The following is a 19096-nucleotide window of genomic DNA, read 5'->3' as shown; positions in this document are numbered from 1 at the left end:
GCGGCCAGGACTAGCGAAATTTCGGATGAATTGCAGTTTTAGTTACTTCCGTATTGGCTTCCTGAGGGAGAGCGGGAGGTTGCCGCTTGGTTCAGCCGTATAAAAATGCACAATTTTAAAAAGGAGGCAAGGCACCCAACCCTGCCCCCTAAACCCAAAGCGTACTAAATTGTATGAATGAGATAGTACAAATTCATACGAATTAGCCACTAAATAAAAAAAGTTACAAATTGTCATGAGATAGTATTGAAGTCAAGAGATCCCATTTCGCCATGGCACACCCCCTGCAAGTATCAGAAGTCATTAAAAGCATTATTACTCTAACTTCTGCCTGTCTTGCTCTGCAATAACATTTTAGATATGCTAGGAGGAAGTGAGGTTTCTATTATCCACTGTGTAAAGTTTCCATGCCAGTGTTTTGAGTTCGTGAGGCGGGACTGAAAGAAGTACAACTTTGATCATAAATAAACACAAATCAAAAGTATGTAAGATTAAACACAAACTACACTGGGGGGAGGGGGCACATAGCATACGGACCTCCTTCACAGGATTTTAGACTCTTTAAAATCTAAATTAGTTACATTTTTCAAGAGCTGCACATTAGAGTCTGCATCAGGGTACAGTGAAGCCTTCGAACATATGCATATCCCACATTGCACTCGATGCAGAATTATAAATTGGCCCTCGTTCTCAGCTAGGTCACAGCACCAATGTAACCCCTTCACTTCAACTTGCCTTGCTCTGAGCAGGATTTAAACTATCATTGGCGTGAAAGGCAGAGATGGTTAAATTAATGTTAAAGACCACAGCCTCTAGCATCAGTTGACAGTGCATCCCCTGAGGCTGAGAGTGTGAGGTTGACCTAATAGCTGCCCTCCCAGAATTACTTTGCCAAAGAGCGAGTATTGATCTGTCATAATGAAACTGAACAAATCCATCTGTTTTTCAAGTTTGCAAAACAATCAGACATGATTTATCAGTTGTATATTCCATATTTATAGTATACCCTCAGGTATTTCTGCGCATATGGTGTGGTAATTAAAGTTAAGTAACAAAAAACATTCATCAGCAACTTGTTTTGACTCAAAGGTTCAGGTTTGAAAGTCTTACATTAATCTGCCGCTTAAAATATGGATTTTCATGTGCAACTATGCGAGTAACAATGATTTAAGTGCACTGAAATGAAAAAGGACCTCAAATGGTTGATAAATGAGCTAGCGGTTTGAGTTCAGTTTGTTGCAGATGCATTTGGCACATGCATTTCCCAGCACTTCAATTGCACTAAGAGCATACTGACGTTCAAAAAAGCTAGCAAAGAGACAAATACTGCAGAAATAACAAGGTGAGGGATCATTCGTTTGGAAGGATGTAGTAAGGTTAAATGTCTTCCTGGCCACATCGACATTAAAAAAGGGGATAAGGATGTCTAGTTAATGAATTGAAGGCAAATTAAGTTTTGTTTAAATTGCATACTTTAACATAACTTAAAGATAAAAAATATACATAAATATGCAGTGGGATTCAAAAGATTGAGGCAAATATGTGATAAAAATGATAAAATACTCGAGAAATAAATGAGATATAAGTACTCTCAAACTTTGAATCCCACTTTGTATTTAAAAAAACAAAACAAACAAACAAACATCAAATACATCATGTATAATGCCCTTTTAGAAGAGTTGATGAGCATAATTATCACACTTTGCTTAGCCAAGTTTGATTCTGGAGTCCTGGCCATAGTAGCCCACCTGGAGCAGGATAGCAATGTCAATTAAAATCTGCACCGCACCACAAACCAGGAACTGGGCAGGGCTTTCATTGATCACAAAATATGTGGTCTTAAAGACGTCACCGGCGGTCCATAAAAGCACCATCTTTACGCTGAAAAAGAAGGAGACAGACAGAAAATGAGAGCGTTTACTGAAGCATTCAGAAATGTATGCTGTATTTTAAAAGTCTCAGCAGATCAGCTATAAAGTTCTGATGAATGAACCTCATTCCAAACCTTTTAAAAGGCGTCGCCAATGCATCAGACTAATGTTTCGTACAAAGACCTGTCCACCTTCTTGATAAAGTCGTTTATCTGTATATCTCACATTTACAAGTCACTGACGTCTTACGCGATTGAGTGAAGTGGAGTGCAGATTTCAGCTAAATAGAATCTAGGGGACTGGGGTTATTGCAATAATAATAAAACTATAAACACCATAAAGTATTTTGGTAATTGAAATTAATATGTATATAGAGTATTTCAAGTTTTGTCAATTGAAATAAAATAAATCATAAGTACATAAGTATATAACTAGTAAGCTTGCTTTTGTTTCAGCTAGTTGCAGAGGCAGGGTTATAATAATGAACTGAAAATAAATCCATTAATACATACATAAAAAATTAACTACATAAGAAGAAAGAGTATAAATTATAACTAATAATAAAAGTTACAATAGTATCTCAGTGACACAAAGCCAACCCTGTAAAAGACACAAAATAATTTATATAAAATCATGACAGGTGAAACTTGACAATAAAAACAGGACAAAAATAAATAAATAATTAAATAAATAAAATGCAGGGTTCCACACAATTCATGTTGTCCCAACACAAATTGATTAAGTTAACTTAATAAATTTAAGTGGATTAACATAAAACAATTAAGTTGTCCCTAAAATAATCTCAAGAATCGTGCTGTTCAGGCGCGTGCACACATAGGGCTCAATCTGTGCAGTGCACATGCCCTTTTTAGTCTTGAATAGAAAGTGTCCTTCCAAAATGATCTGAAGTGCCCCCGCGACAAACCTTCAACCCCCTTTTTAGTTTGCAACAACCCCCCCTTCGCTCTTCAGTTGCAACAACCCACCCCAAATCCCCGCTCTTCAGTACGCGACAACTAAAATAAAATTCCTATTTCTTACTGTAATACGTTCCCATCTCCAGAAGTGATAACCCAAAAATTAAAAACTGCTTTTATTCTAGCCAAAATAAAAGACTTTCTTCAGTCCCAAACCCCAAATCAAAGGGGGTTTAATAATTCTGATTTCAACTGTATATAAATATTTTCAGAACTTGTAATGTATTTATTCTTTGAAACTTCAAATTTTAATTTATGCAATTGCAGTGTCTTGATTTTAGCAAGGTTACACAGTCATGGCCATAAATGCATTAGTACTAATAATTGGCATAATTTTTTTGGTGTTTAGGTTTTCGGCCAAGAATTTTTATTTCGGTGCATCCTTAAAAAATTCTTTTTTTTTTTTTTTTTTTTTTTTTTAAATAATTTGTCTAACTATAGTAATATATAGGCTCTTAAATGGTATAAATAGATCAATTTATTCATTTTATGCCGCAGTATTTACACTGAAATGTCCATATGCCCGTTTGAGGTAATGACACAGGACGAACAGTGCATCCTTGGACATAACCTGCTCTTTTATTAGTCCTAGAAAGGACTGAATCACCTGCGGGATGCTTGGAGGAACCACCAAAGTACAGTATTTTGCAAATGTCAAAACCTACTTTTCCTTTCTGAAAAGCAGAGAAAAGTTAGGCTTTGAAAACTTCCAGGAGGCAGCCAAAATGTTCCTGAGCAATAGGAGAGATGCTGCGTTCTCAGCGGTATTTATGCTGAACGAGTTCATTCATTTCATTCAGGTGTATGGATGGAAAGGTGGTGTAAAGAGAGAGATGAGCAGTGGACTTTTTACACTCCTGGTGGTCGTCCTGACAAGAGAAATTAGTCTTTTAAACACCACAGGGCAGCGGAAGCAGACAACTCTACAATAATGCAATGGGTTGCTTGTCTTTTTGATGTTGCAAAGCCACCCGTCTTGACATGACATTGACTAGTGCATTATGTTCTTCCTTATTACTGTTTGTGCATTGCTGTGGTGATTGTAAATGAAGATGCTGGAACATTTGTTGGCAGGAGGAGCTGTGTTTGTTAGCAGAAGCGTGAAATATCATTTATCTGGCGCTCAGATCCATTACGGTGCTACAAGGGTTTGTTATGGACACTGCCCTGCTAAATCACAAAGATTAGACTCATACAAGTCCTAAACACCAGAAAAGACTGTTAGTTCCTGCACCAAGAAAATTTAAATTTATTGCAAGACACTTTAAAAAAAATGTGCATTTAAAAGGACATTTATTAGATGATATTTAATAACTCATCTCTAAAAACTGATTTATTTTATCTTTGCCATGATGACAGTGAATAATATTTTACTAGATATTTTTCAAGACACTTCTATACAGCTTAAAGTGACATTTAAAGGCTTAACTAGGTTAATTAGGCAGGTTAGGGTAATTAGGAAAGTTATTATATAATTATTGTTTGTTCTGTAGACTATTGAAAAAAATATATAGCTTAAAGAGGCAAATAATTTTGTCTTTAAAATAGTGTTTGAAAAATTAAAAACTGCTTTTATTCTAGCCAAAATAAAAGAAATAAGACTTTCTCCAAAAGAAAAAAAATATTATCAGACATACTGTGAAAATGTCCATGCTCTGTTAAACATAATTTGGGAAATATTTACAAAAAAAAAAAAAAAAAAAAAAAAAAAAAATCACAAGGGGTTTATTAGTTTTGATTTTAAAAAAAAATACATAAATAAAAAAAAAATTATATATATATATATATATATATATATATATATATATATATATATATATATATATATATATATATATATTAGGGGTGTAACGATATTAAAACCGAACCGAAATATCGCGATACACCAACCACGATACGTATCGCGAAACTCTCGTGGCGTACCGCAGTACTCTCACGCCCCCTGCTGCCCATTGTTGAGGTTGACGTCACTTGTCTCTAACTAATTGAACCAATTTAAACACATCTTTAATATCATATTTGATTAAATTGTTTTAGTAATGATGAGAATTTGTTCTAAATATCATATTCTAAAGTTAGTATTTTAGTGCATGTTATGTCATGTGACTTGAGTAAGCATCACACTCGTTACTACTGGACGCAGGATGGCTGCTTCACATAGTACTGAGATTGCAGATCCCCAGACACATTTAAGTCATCTGTGTGGAAACATTTTGGTTTTCCAGTTGAGTACAGGAATAGAATTCGAGTCGTAGACAAAGCGCCTGCCTGTCTGTCTCAACTGTTTCACGAAACTTACTTGTAAGGAAAAACATTTAAAAAGTGTGGTAATTTCACAATGTGAGGGTGTAAGCAACAGAACTGCCAACAAAAGTGATTTAATGTACAAAAGTAAAACCAGAATAATGCCCAAATATACAAAAAAAGAGAAATATTTACACTAATAAAAATAATATAATAAAGTAACAAAGTAACGAGCAAGGGGGTGATAGTGAAGAGAAACAAAAGAAATAAATATAATAAAACAATTCTAACTCATGAATAACCCCTCTTACCTCACTAAAACTGATGAAAAGAAAAAAAGATCTTCAGCGCCGTGCGCCGCATTCTTCCCTATACTGAATAAAATAAACAAAGATGACCTTCACCTCTTACCTGATGTCTTTAACAATACAGTTTCTACGTGTTTGCAAAATGGAAATCGTATGACATTTTCCCTATCCACCTTACACTAAGACTGAACTTGAGGAGATACAGCTATATTGTCGGTGCTAAAAAATAATATACAAATCAATTAAAATAAAAAAGTACAAATCTCACAAAATTTCTTAAAGTGGGAAAAAGTAATGCAAAATAATTTTACCCAAACGAAAGTTAAGCAAAAACAACGAAAATCATAATCATGTCAGAAAAATACACGAAAAACGAGATCAAAGGAAAAAGCGCTCTCTCTCCCGCTCTTCCTGACAAGCTTTTTACATTCCCGCGCTGTGTCGCCAAATGATGATAGATCGGTCTCCTGACCAATCAGCTGTCAAAAAGGCGGACCTACAGAAATGACAGGCATCAGCTGTCGTGAAGGCGGACCTACATAAATGACCGGCATAGAGGGAGCGGGAGAGAGAGAGATCAGGAGGCAAACATACAGCCGGCTACAACCCTAACATTAGTTTCAGACACAACTGCAATGTATTTTACTGGTGAATATGTCATGTAAAAACACTTTACAAACACATTATATGTATATTTTTCATTAATTTGAACGGAAACCTATCTATCTAAATGAAACCATATAATCAAAAATGAGCGTCTGTGTCAGCACAGAGATCAAGCCTCTCATCAGAGAATGTGGATATTATGGTGTTTTTGAAGAAGATCTTTCACTAGTCTACACTGCAGTTATTTATTTAATTTTAGTTTACTTAGTTGAGATGGCTGCACTAAAGAGAATAGTTTTTTTCTGACTAGTCTATATTGGAGGTATTTATTTAATTCTAGTTGTTTACTTGGGTATCCTGACTGTACTAAAAATGCGATGACAAAGTTAATAAAGAAAAAGGTAAGATGTTCTTGTTATTAAGTGAATTGTCCCTTAGCATTGCTGTTAACATGACATCAACCCTAACCCCACAGCAAACAGAAACCGAACCGAACCGTGGCTCCAAAACCATGAACCGAACCGAACCGTGCCTTTTGTGTATCGTTACACCCCTAATATATATATATATATATATATATATATATATATATATATATATATATATATATATATATATATATATATATATATATATATGCTTGAAAATAGACAGCGAGCAAGCTAAAGGGGCGATTGTCGCTTGGGAAGGGAGACATTAATATGCATTTGCATTTAATTTATGCATCACACAGCATTACAGTATTTATGAAATGAATATTATGTTATCATAAATTGTTAAAAAGATTATCTTTTGCTGAATAAATGCTTTGGAATGGGGATATTTAGACATCAGTTGTGAATGATGTGGTGCAACTCTCTGCCAGAGAGAACCTGAGAGACAGCCTGCAAACACTGTTTTGGGTAATCTTTGTGCAGTAATGATGTTTAAATTCATAAAAGCTCATTTAGGTTAGAGCAATTTTCATGATTTTTATGTTTTAGTATTTTAAATTGTCATGCTGTAATGAAATAAACATGATATAAAAATATATCTTTTCAAACTGAAATATAAACCATAAAAAGTTATTAAATATAACATTAACTTCAAGTCTAACACAATAAGTGTTATAATAGTATATTCTGACATTGATTTTTAATAAGACTTAAAACAATGTCCATTTTTGACAGTGAGTTGAAGTTATGCGCCCTGTACAGAACACTATTTTAATTGTGTACGGAACACTGTTAACACCTATCATCCCTCTGACTAAAACCAGTATTGCCATGGAAGATTCCTACTGAAAGGATGCATCACTTTCCTTATTGAAAATTTAAAAAAAGGCTTTTATTGTTTATTAGTTGGACTTCAAAAAAAATAAAGATATGAATGTAAATCTTTATCCTAGAAAGATCTCTGTAAAAAAAATATTATAACATTTCTTTGTAACTCGTGAATCATTTACTTCTTTCCTAAAAACAAACCATAGTAAGATTACCCAAAAATTAAAAATCTGTCATTATTTGCTCGCTTGTTGTATTAAACCTGCTGCACATCGATGGATTTGCTATTCAGTGTTTGTACTTCCAACATTGATATTTAAACCACACTGAACTGAACTACAACTCTGAAAACTGGACTGAGACAGTTTTAATTTACTAGAACTTCTATGTTAAGCTGATCTGACACAATCTACATTGTAAATATGCTATAGAAATAAACATGAATTGAATTGTGTAGAACAACAAGGAAATTAAGGATGTTGAATAATACTGGCAACCAAACTGATTACCCCTGAATTTCACAAAGTAGAAAATGCCAATACTATGTTGAAACTATTTTTTACTCCACAAGTCTAAAAAAATAGAAATATAGATTCCAAAAATGATCATTTCCATTTTAAATACAATGTATTTTTCATACAATGTTACTTTCCTTACACAGAAATCTCCATTAAAATGTCCTGTCTGAGAGAAATGTGCTTGGAGAGAAAATGTCCTCTACATCTGATCTTAAAGTTACATCCCGCTCTCTTTTCCTCCTTCATTCGTCTTTTGCATTAGTTTACTCTAGAGACCTTCTTCAAACATCATTAATGAGGATGAAACATTAATGAGGTAATTAAGGGGGCTGGGTCATCTACACAAGAGCACTGGTAACAGTGATGCTACACAATAAAAAAGCACTTAAAAGCTCTCCATCTTCCATCCAGATAACAGAAACACTTGCAACAGTTCTCAAATATTCATTCTCAGACAAACACACCCTTCCTCGCTCGCAAAAACAAACCGCTATCTTCTCCCACACCAAGCCCTTTGTGGATTGACAGCAGATGAAAGAAATGCTCAGCAAACAGCGAGCTGAGCTTCAGGGCCTGTGAGAGGGGTAGAAGTGATTATTGCATTGATTAGGAGAACTAAGGCCACGGTTACAGCACTCTCGGTCCACGCTGAACAGCCCTGCTCTCAACCCTGACAAGCCTTCAATTGATCCTCTTCAACCTGACACTATCAGCTCTAAACTGAAAGATGGACATAAATGAACAAATGAAGGAAAGAAAGAAAGAAAGAAAAAAGAAAGAAAGACAGACAGAAAGAAAGAAAGGAAGAAGGAATGGTAAGAAAGAAAGAAAGAAAGAAAGAAAGAAAGAAAGAAAGAAAGAAAGAAAGAAAGAAAGAAAGAAAGAAAGAAAGAAAGAAAGAAAGAAAGAAAGAAAGAAAAGAAAAAAGGAATGGAAGGAATGAATGAAAGAAGGAAGGTAGGAAGCAAAGAAAGAAGGAAAGAAGAAAAAAAGGAATGGAAGGAAAGAAAGAATCGAATGGAAGAAATGAAAGAAGGACATGAAACGAAAGAAAGTAGTAAACAAAAAAGAAAGAAGGAAAAAGAAATGGAAGGAAAAAAAGAAACAAAGAAAGAAGAAAAAAAGGAGGAAGGAAATAAGGAAGGAAAGAAAGAGAAAGGAGAGAAGGAAAGAAGGAAGGAATTAAAGGAGAAAGAAAAGAGGGAAAAGAAGAAAAAAGGAAGGAAAGAAAGAGGAAAGGGAGGAAGGAAAGAAGGAATGGAGAAAGAAAGAACGGAGAAAGAAAGAAAGAAAGAAAGAAAGAAAGAAAGAAAGAAAGAAAGAAAGAAAGAAAGAAGGAAAGAATAAGACAGTTACGTTGATACAAAATAAAAGGAAGAAAGGAAGGTAGCAAGGAAAGAAAGAAAAAATGAAGGAAGGAAAGAAGGAATGGAAAAAGAAAGAAAGAAAGAAAAGGATAGTCACATTGATACAAAAGAAAAGAAGGAAGAAAGGAAGGTAGGAACGAGGGAAGGGAGGAAGAAAGGAAGGAAAATAGAATGAAATAAAAAAGTTAGTCAGAAAGAAAAAAGAAAGAAAGAAAGAAAGAAAAAATAAAAAAGAAAGAAAGAAAGAAAGTAGGATGGAAGTAAAGAAAGAATGACAGAAGGAAGAAAGGTACATTGGACAAGAAAGACAGAAAGTAAGAATGAACGAAAGAAAGACAAAAAGAAAAAAAAGGAAGAAAGGAGGGAACGAATAAATGAATGAATGAACAAACGAATGAAGGAACGAACAAACTAACTAACGAACGAACGAACGAAAGAAGGAAGTAAGGAAGGAAGGAAAATAGAATGATAGCTAGACAGAGTAACAGTACAGAATGACAGTATGGTGTAATGATGGCAAACTAAAAAATGAATAACATTAAAATAGAAGAATGTACATTACAATAAAAAAACCCCATTATAGATTAATTATAGATAAAACAAGAGCATGGTCAAATAATACAAATAAAACAAAGAAAAAAAAAAACAGAAAACAAAAACCTGAAGACAGGCAGATACAAAGACAGAACAACTAATACTGTAGCTTTATACATTGAAAGACGGATGGATGGATGGATGCAAGAATGGATGGAACAGCAGACTTATTACAGATAGATGGATGAACTGATGGATGAAACAACAGATAGATTACAGATTGAGGGGTGGATGGATGGATGGATGGATGATACATAGAACAGATAAATTACAGATGGACGGATGATAAATGGAACAACAGGCAGTACAGATGAATGAATTAAAAAGATGTATGAATTGATGGATGGGGGAATGGATTGATAGACTGAACAACAGTCATGCTACAGTTGGATAATGGAACCACAAAAAATATAGATTACAGAAAGTTAGGCAACATACTAGATAACACACAGTCATGCTAATAAAGCTTATTTAAAATTGAAACTAAAAGATAAATGAATGGATGGACGAAACGGCAGACAGATATATAGACCAACAAAGAGAGATAGATAGATAGGTTTCCAATCTTCTAATCTACCACAGCCATATCACCCTGCAGCCCAAGACCGGTTACTCACTGAAGCTAAGCAGGGCTGAGCCTGGTCAGTACCTGGATGGGAGACCATTAGGGAACACTAGGTTGCTGTTGGAAGTGGTGTTAGTGAGGCCAGCTCAACCTGTGGTCTGTGTGAGTCCTAATGCCCCAGTAAAAGTGAAGGGGACAGTACACTGTCAGTGGGCGCCGTCTTTCGGATGAGACGTTAAACTGAGGTCCTGACTCTCTGTGGTCATTAAAAATCCCATAGCACCTCTCATGAAAGAGCAGGGGTGTAACCCCGGTGTCCTGGCCAAAGTCTCTCTATCGGCCCTTACAATCAGCAATCGGCCTGTCAATCATCCCCTTCCACCGAACTGACTCTATCACTGTCTCTCTCCTCCACCAATAGTTGGTGTGTGGTGAGCGCACTGGCGCCGTTGTCCTGTGGCTGCCGTCACATCATCCAAGTGGATGCTGCACACTGGTGGTGGTGTGGATTGTGAAGTGCTTTGGGTGTATGGCCATACACAATAAATGCGCTATATAAATACACATTACATTACATTACCTGGTCAGATTAACCTGCAGACTTCATAACGATAGTTCTGCTGGAGGCTACAGAGACACTAGACATATAGGAAGCAAGGCAAGCCTTCTGGACTTGTGATGAGATTTCGGTTTTGACATTTGCTAGAGACATCTAAGACAGAGCAACATCCTGAAGATCTGCTCCAGACAGATGTATTGACACAGATGTATCTGTCACAGTCTCTCCGGTTTATCTTTAGCGAGTTCACTTTTATGGAGGGATAAACCATGACTAGCGAGAAGCCTCTGAAAGACAGAAGTGCACAAAAAAACTTACAACAAATGCTCACAAAGGGAATGAAGAGAAAATAGTTTAATAATCTGCTTCTAGTCGCTGTTCACCCATGGAAATAAAAAAAATGAAAACAAAACCTTGAGACTCTATCTGAGGAAGCTCTTGTATGAAGCATTCATGGGCTGCAGGTAAAGCGGGTCCTTCAAAACTCAACACATTTGAAATCAAACAGCTGGTGAAGGTAAAGGCAGGCCTTTCTTAACAAAAAGAATATAAAATATGCATGTCGATCGATCCATCTGGCTTAAACACAGGGGAGTTTGTACACTTTCTGAAAGAAATCAGTCTACACAAAAGCAGAAACTTGGAAGGAAAAAGAAAGAGAAAAGTTGATGGAGACATTAAAGTCTGTGAATCAAATTATGTTTGTGTACCATATAGCAAACAAACGGTCTAACGCAGATCACTGCCTTACCATGAAAACACAGCCAATCAAAACAGCCATAAAAGAACACAGCTGGAGGAGGATAGACAGAACAACAGAATGATATACAGATTAATTGATATATAGAGCAATACAATGACGGCAGCCACAGGACAACGATGCCAGTGCGCTCACCACACACCAGCTATTGGTGGAGGAGAGAGACAGTGATAGAGTCAGTTCGGTGGAAGGGGATGATTGACAGGCCGATTGCTGATTGTAATACAATGATAGAATGATGGATAGAATGATGAAAAGGAAGATTAAACAATGGATAGAATGATAAATGACAGGTAGATTGAACAACAGAATAAAAGAACGTCAGATAGAATGATAGAAGACAGACAGACAGACAGACAGACAGACAGACAGACAGACAGACAGACAGACAGACAGACAGACAGACAAACAGACAGATAGATAGTAGGCTTGGGCGGTGTCCAAATTTTGAGACCGTCAAACTGCCTCCATATTTTACCCCGGTATCCGGTATTACCGGCGTAATAAAAAAAAATTATGACGTAAGGCTCAGACAGCGTCACCAAACTGTTGGCTTGAGCCTAAACCATTCAGAAACTGAATACCTTCTATGCGACCTTAGGCAGAGAGAGAGAGAGAGAGAGAGAGAGAGAGAGAGAGAGAGAGAGAGAGAGAGAGAGAGAGAGAGAGAGAGAGAGAGAGAGACAGAGAGAGACAGACAGACAGAGAGACTTTCTCTGTCTTACACAAACACACACACATCTCTCCCGCGATTTATTCAGAAATTTACTCCCACACCGTAAGAAAACTGGCCGGCTCCCGCGGGAATGCAGAGAGCTGTAATCGGGCCATAAAAATTATACCCGATAGGTCCCGAGTCCGACACGTACATTTTGATTGACAGCTTTATAAAGCCCGAGCCCTTACAGCTCTAATGCATTTTTTCAAGAATGAGTCATTTATATGTTTTAACAGCATTTATTCGTAACAAACGTAGACTATATCCCACTTGAAAGTTGGAACAAAGAAATAAAATAAGTCCTCTGTAACATCGTAACATCTCAGCACTCTATAGGTCTACATGCACTTAGCCTTTAAATTGGCCAACACACCAATGAAAAGAAATCTTGCTTAACAAATCAAATAAACTCTAAATGATGACGGGTATTTTGGCAGTAACTAAATTGAAGCTGAATATTAAAAGAATAATGCCACCATTAGTCTGTATACTCTGTCTACATTATGATTATATGGTTTAATTAATATTTATTTATAATTTAAAACCCTTTACTCACCAAGATTAGGCTACGTGTGTTTGTGGAGGAACATTATTAAATCCACTGGCTTTAGCGCAGTCTTGCTCTCATGTGCGTCCAGCAGCACTGAACACCGTTTCACTGCTACTGCTACAGGCCGAGATGCAGAGTTCTGATCTGGCTAATTTTGCAAGTTTTAGGTAGGATTGTTTATTCATCTTATACCAGTCAGGAACATCCATTTAATTTTCCATGACCGTAGTTTCAGGGTAGCGAGTGGCCTCGTCATTTTACCTGTCAGCTTGCGGTTTAGGGCTCTACCGTAATACGCAGTGTATGAGCGACCGCTAAATACCTGCGGCTGGAATAACCGCTCTTTCTGACTGGCTTGACCGCCGTCAAAATTATCTTTTTTTACTACTTCGTCATAATTTGCTTCACCTTTGCAGGGATGGATTTTAATGCAGGGATTTGGATTTTTTCGGGTCTCGCCGGGTTCGGGCAAAGATCTTCAGCTCTAATGCAGACCTCTCGTTCATATTAGCCACGTCTCCCTTCTGTTCAGTCGAAACTCCCAAACTGCAGGACACTTTGAAGCGCGACTCGTCACGTCACGTCTCCCTGTCCCTCTCTCCCTCTCCCTCTCACCCTCTCCCCCTCCCTCTTCCTCTATCTCTCTCCTCCACACTGTCCCGTGATGACAACCACACACACGTTTTTTAGGCATTAAATAAAGGATATTTAATACTTTATGACGGTATAACGGTATTGAAACTGACACCGTTGCTATTTTTAGATCCCGCGGTATACCATAATACCGTAATATCGCCCAAGCCTAATAGATAGATAGATAGATAGATAGTTAGATAGATAGATAGATAGATAGATAGATAGATAGATAGATAGATAGATAGATAGATAGATAGATAGATAGATAGATAGATAGATAGATAGATAGATAGATAGATAGATAGATAGATAGATAGATAGATAGATAGATAGATAGATAAAGATGAAAGTGGAGTTTGAGTATGGTTGGACATTATAGCACACCTTGTGCTGCATTTCTACTTCTATAAACACAACCGGACGGATAGATAGATAGAATAGAAGTGGAGCTTGAGTATGGTCAAAGGACGGACGGAGGGACAGACAGATAGATAGGACAGAAGTGGAGTTTAAGTATTGTTATAGATGGATATGGATGGATGAATAGATAGAAGTGGTGTTTGAGTATGGTTACAGAGAGACAGGCAGAAAGACAGATTGACGAACAGACGGATGGACAGATAGAATAGAAGTGGAGTTTGAGTTTGGTTATAGTATGGACGGATGGACAGAAAGATAGATAGATAGAATAAAAGTGGAGTTTGAGATGGTTATAGGACAGACGGATGGACAGACAGACAGACAGAAAGACAGGATGAAAGTGGAGTCTGAGTATGGTTGGACTTTACAGCATCCCCAGTGCTACATTTCTACTTCTGTAAACACAAACCCATTAAGAGTTACAGTATGATTATGTTATACAAATAGTCATGACAACTGAAAAGTGGTTTCTTCTTTCCTTCCTCTGTATTTCCCCCAGTACACCAGCACTCTGCTGCTTTCTTTTTCTTCTTTCTCTCCTCCTCTACACCACTGTGCTTTTCCCTAGAGGGAATGTGAATAATTCTGTTGCGGTACTGGTCCTGGCAAGCCGTGGCTGCTAGCGGCTTCTCTAATTCAATCACACGGCTCAGTCTGATCAATGGGGACTGCGCAGGGGAGGCGGCGTGCCTGCGCTCACCTTGGGTCATGTGGGGATCCACTCCAATAGCTTTTTCTTTTCTAATTAACCCAGACATGACAGCCAATGACTGTGAGGGCAACAACTCTACTGACAAAGTTCTCCATGTCTGCATGCCTCTAAGCAATCGCAACTGAAAGATCGAAAAAGACACTTTGCTAATGTGTGTTGAGGTGAAGCATCACTTTCAGGCCTCAGAAAGTCAATGGCTATGTTTAGGATAGAATACAACCCAACTATTTCTCCAGGATATACTACATTACTATGTACTTTATTGGACACTATTCACTGAATACAGATGACAGACTTTTCAAATTATGGTCAATTTTATTAGGAATTTGTGTTCTGCATTTACCCACTCTGTTGAAAGCAATGAACTTAAAGGGGAAATGAAGCACTCAGTCAAGCAGCATAATACAGAGAGTGGACTAAATCGCTATAAACTACACCTTACAGTCTACGTGTTCAGTCCATTACTTACACTACATCTGTTCAGCTGAGGGAACAGAACCAACCCACTGACGTCAGACACAGTGATATTCCAAGATGGCGGCACCCTAGCTCTTAAAACTATAGTAAAACATGCTATTATCTGCTAAATGGTTACATTAATCAAGTTCGCTATATATATTTCCATTAAAGTGGAAATCAATTTACAAAACAATGTAAACTTGACTGAATGCTTCATTTCAAGCACATTTGTTTTTGTAAAATGTAACATTCCAGTTTTTCATTGTTTTTATACTGTACAAGGTGTATTTTCTATCACTCTTCCGACCCTCAAAGGAAACTACATTTTTCCTTTCTTAAAAAAAAAACATTCTGAGTGATTTATGAGCCTTTCGAAAATGGGGAAAAAGGCAATGAGTCAGTTTCTTGTAATACCCATATTGTACCCATATAACTATGTAAAGTATGTCACAAAACATAAACATGCATGCACGAGGCAAGGCAGGTACCACTACTTGTACAAGTATCGCTCTAAGGACTTCCCATAGATATATATTCTGTATATTCTATTCCCTACCCTAAATCTACCCCTAAGCTCTACCCTCACTAGAAGCAATCTGCATTTTGAAAATACTTAATTCTGTGTGATTTATAAGCCAATATTTTCTTAATGGGAACCAATACTTTTTTTTTCTTAAAAGTCATATTTGACTGATATTATTATATAAGTGGCTCCACCCCCACCCCCACACACAGAAACTATTTGCTGGGGAACATTTAGAGGTTAGGCAATACTGAGTTTTAGAGCAATTTAGAGCTCCTGGCAATACTGGCAATAGAACCGTCAACCTTTAGGTTTCGTAGGCCACAACTTCTCTTTTTACCCCAACAAAAAAAAAAAGAAAGACTTTGTGGCAGATTTTTAACCAACATAGGCTTATTCTAGAAATGTAGTCATATAAACATTGCTGTAGATTGCAAATTACTTAGGTAGGACTATTTCATCTTTAAAACAAAAGCTACAGGGCGGTTTGATGGCATTCCTTTTCTCGCGTACCAGCTGACTGCTTCTTCGAATGGATGGCTTTTCCACAGTTACCAGTTTGTCCGATAGCTCAACATGTACATCGGCGGACTTGAGACGCAGAGCAGAGTTGACTGCAACATTGAGGTCCAAGTCTGGTAAAGAATGAATCCAGAAAGCGAGTAAGGCAAAAACAGTAAAAAAAAAAAAATAAACAAGTAAATAACAGGGTGAAGAAGTGGTAAAATCAGAAAATGTGGTAAAACTTGGGGGGCTTTTCTTTTTCTGGATTGCTTTTGAAAACACTGAGGTTGGGTTAAGAGAAATGGGTGGATGGGTCAATCGTTGCTTTTGAAAACACTAATGGTTGGGTTTAGGGAAGGAGGAGGGTGGGGGATCAGTCGGTTAATTTTGAGATCTGAAAATTTGTAAACAGTGGCCTCAGGTGGATTCACGAAAACAAAAATGGCAAAAACGTAGCTCCTGAGAAGTATTTTGCTCTCTCTAGAAATGTATTTAGGATTTTACCAGATCCATCAAGGGAAGTACCCATCACAAGATGGGTTCGCTGTGGTCATAATAGGACGGACTTGGTAAGCAACAATGCTTAATGTATCTAGGCTACGCCATTTAAAGAATGTTTACTGATGCTCAACGTGTACCAAGCAAATAACCCCTGCACCCTTAGATCACAGTTGGAACCTGAACAGCAACAAGAACATACAAGACTGGATGTATCCATGCCTTTATGCTACTTATTCCAAAGTCTGACCCTGACAAAGCTGAAAACTAACTTCAGCAGATTGTCTTGACCACATCATTCCTAAAAGCAGTCAGTTGTTGTCATGTGATTGACTGATTTAGCATTTATGCATTAACAAACAGTTGAACAGGTGTACTTATGCCTTCTAGTATTCCATTCTAACCTGCTATGTTGGCAGGGAAAGAAAAATAAACAGCATCTTTCAGTCCATTGTTGACTTGTTTGTGCTTAATAAAGCATTTCTTTCACTCTGCTTGTGTCCAGTTTCATGAACGCCGCTTCACTAGCTATGATAAATGACTTTTTGCCACCTGGGTGTATCCCCGAGAACCATTGGAAGCAAATATAAGGTAGATCACATGCACAAGCAGACCACAGAAAGACAAATAGCTCCCACCAGTTGTCATAACAAAAGCAACAACAAATCAGAACTGCATCTATGCTAGAGAGGACACTTTCCCTTCCCCAGACACCCCGTACAGCTAAGTTACATCCACTGCTTCCTTATTTTTATAAATACTGGAAACGTTTCCGATGAGCGCGAAACTCCCAGGGGTAATCAGGGCCGATCAGGGCTCTGTGTGAGCAGCGAGGCCCATGGTGAAGCTCGTCTCATGGGAGAATCTGGCTGCATGTCCCTGCTTGTTAGTGAGACAGATTACAGCGCACTCGGCTTCATCAACACAGCAGGATCCTGATGCTAACTACGCTCTTGACTTAGCATGGAGCCCAGACCCCTGAAACTGGGTTCAGCCGACATTTGAGCTGAGTGCTGCAAACTTTTTTTTTGTTGTAAACTTTTAAAAGATTTTAGAGCTCCTGTGGAGGTGTCTGAAATGAGAGAAGTGAGAGACATGAGGTGAAAGACAACAGCTTGGTTCTCATTGCGTATTCTGAGTTTAGTACACAAGGCGATTTCAACTAATTAACAGTCTAAAAAGTCATTTGATTTCTTTTTTTTTTTACCACATTTTGAAGATAATTTAATCATTGTTGTAATTGTGATGTAATGCACAACCAGTAGAAAAAATAATTATAACAAGCAACAAAATGATTTATGCCAATTTATAGGTGATCGAATAAAACAAATAAATAGAAGTGAAAAGAATAGAGTAGACTAGTTAATTTAATATTATATGTGTGTACGTAAGTGGGGATCAAGCGACAAACTCCTGCTCTCCCTTGTGAAGCCAATACGGAAGTAACTGAAACTGCAATTCATCGACTGGCCTTTGGGGGCTGGCTCCAGAAACCCCAGATTTTCACTGACTGCAATGCTAAATTGGCCAATTTTACAACTGATATAAGCATGTTTACAGCCTGGTACAAGAGATGGTTTTAGTGCATATAGTTAATATTACCCTTCATGACAACTGTGAGGGGGGTGATTTTTTTTTTATAACTCATTCATTTAGTTTTTATTAAGTTATATCAAGTATGCATAATTAAGGGCTTGGCCACTTGAGTGAGGTCTCGCTGGTCACTGTCATGTCAGCTGATTCCCGCTGATTAGCCGCTGAACTCGGCATCGTATTTTTGTTTTGTGGCTTTAGACAGTCAATAGCCTTTTGGAATTATTTCTTACAATTATTAGATAATATGGCATGCTGTGAGCACTTAAGTGTGCTCACAAACCATTCAAGTTGCTTCTATTTCCCAGTTAAGTGCAACACTTACATACTTACAGCTGAAATCAGAATTATTAGCCCCCAATTAATTTTTTTTTTAATTTTCCCAAATATATGTTTAACAGTCCAAGAACATTTTGTTTTATTTTCAGCTATAATAAAAGCAGTTTTTAATAAAAAAAAAATTTTAAGGTCAAATTTATTAGACCCTTTAAGCTATATATTTTTCGATAGTCTACAGAACAAACCATCTTTATACAATAACTTGCCTAATTACCCTATCCTGCCTAGTTAACCTTATTAACCTAGTAAAGCCTTTAAATGTCACTTTAAGCTGTATAGAGCTGTCTTGATAAAATATCAAGTAAAATATTAATCACTGTCATCATGGCAAAAAATAGATAAATCAGTTATTATTAATGAGTTATTAAAACTATTAAGTTTAGAAATGTGTTGAAAATATCTGCTCTTCGTTAAACAAAAATTGGGGGAAAAATAAACAGGGGGACTAATAATTCTGATTTTAACTCTATACACCATATCTATAAATGTATGTTTTATTTAGGATAATTTATC

At 36.9% G+C, this 19096-nt stretch overlaps 1 protein-coding gene across 3 annotated transcripts in view; it reads right to left on the bottom strand.

Annotated features, from left to right (window-relative positions):
• Window positions 1-217: 217 nt before the first annotated feature.
• Window positions 218-19096, bottom strand: part of si:dkey-246g23.2 — an 85666-nt gene continuing 66787 nt past the window's right edge. For all 3 annotated transcript variants that reach the window (XM_073929917.1, XM_017352034.4, XM_073929918.1), the window contains one exon: window positions 218-1881. In XM_073929917.1, the coding sequence (XP_073786018.1) occupies window positions 1707-1881 (175 nt within the window). In that variant the 3' untranslated portion in view covers window positions 218-1706. The remainder of the gene's footprint in view (window positions 1882-19096) is intronic.

Source organism: Danio rerio, chromosome 18, assembly GCF_049306965.1.
Source record: "Danio rerio strain Tuebingen ecotype United States chromosome 18, GRCz12tu, whole genome shotgun sequence".
Taxonomy (NCBI): Eukaryota; Metazoa; Chordata; class Actinopteri; order Cypriniformes; family Danionidae; genus Danio; species Danio rerio.
This window is presented reverse-complemented; position numbering and strand designations above follow the sequence as displayed.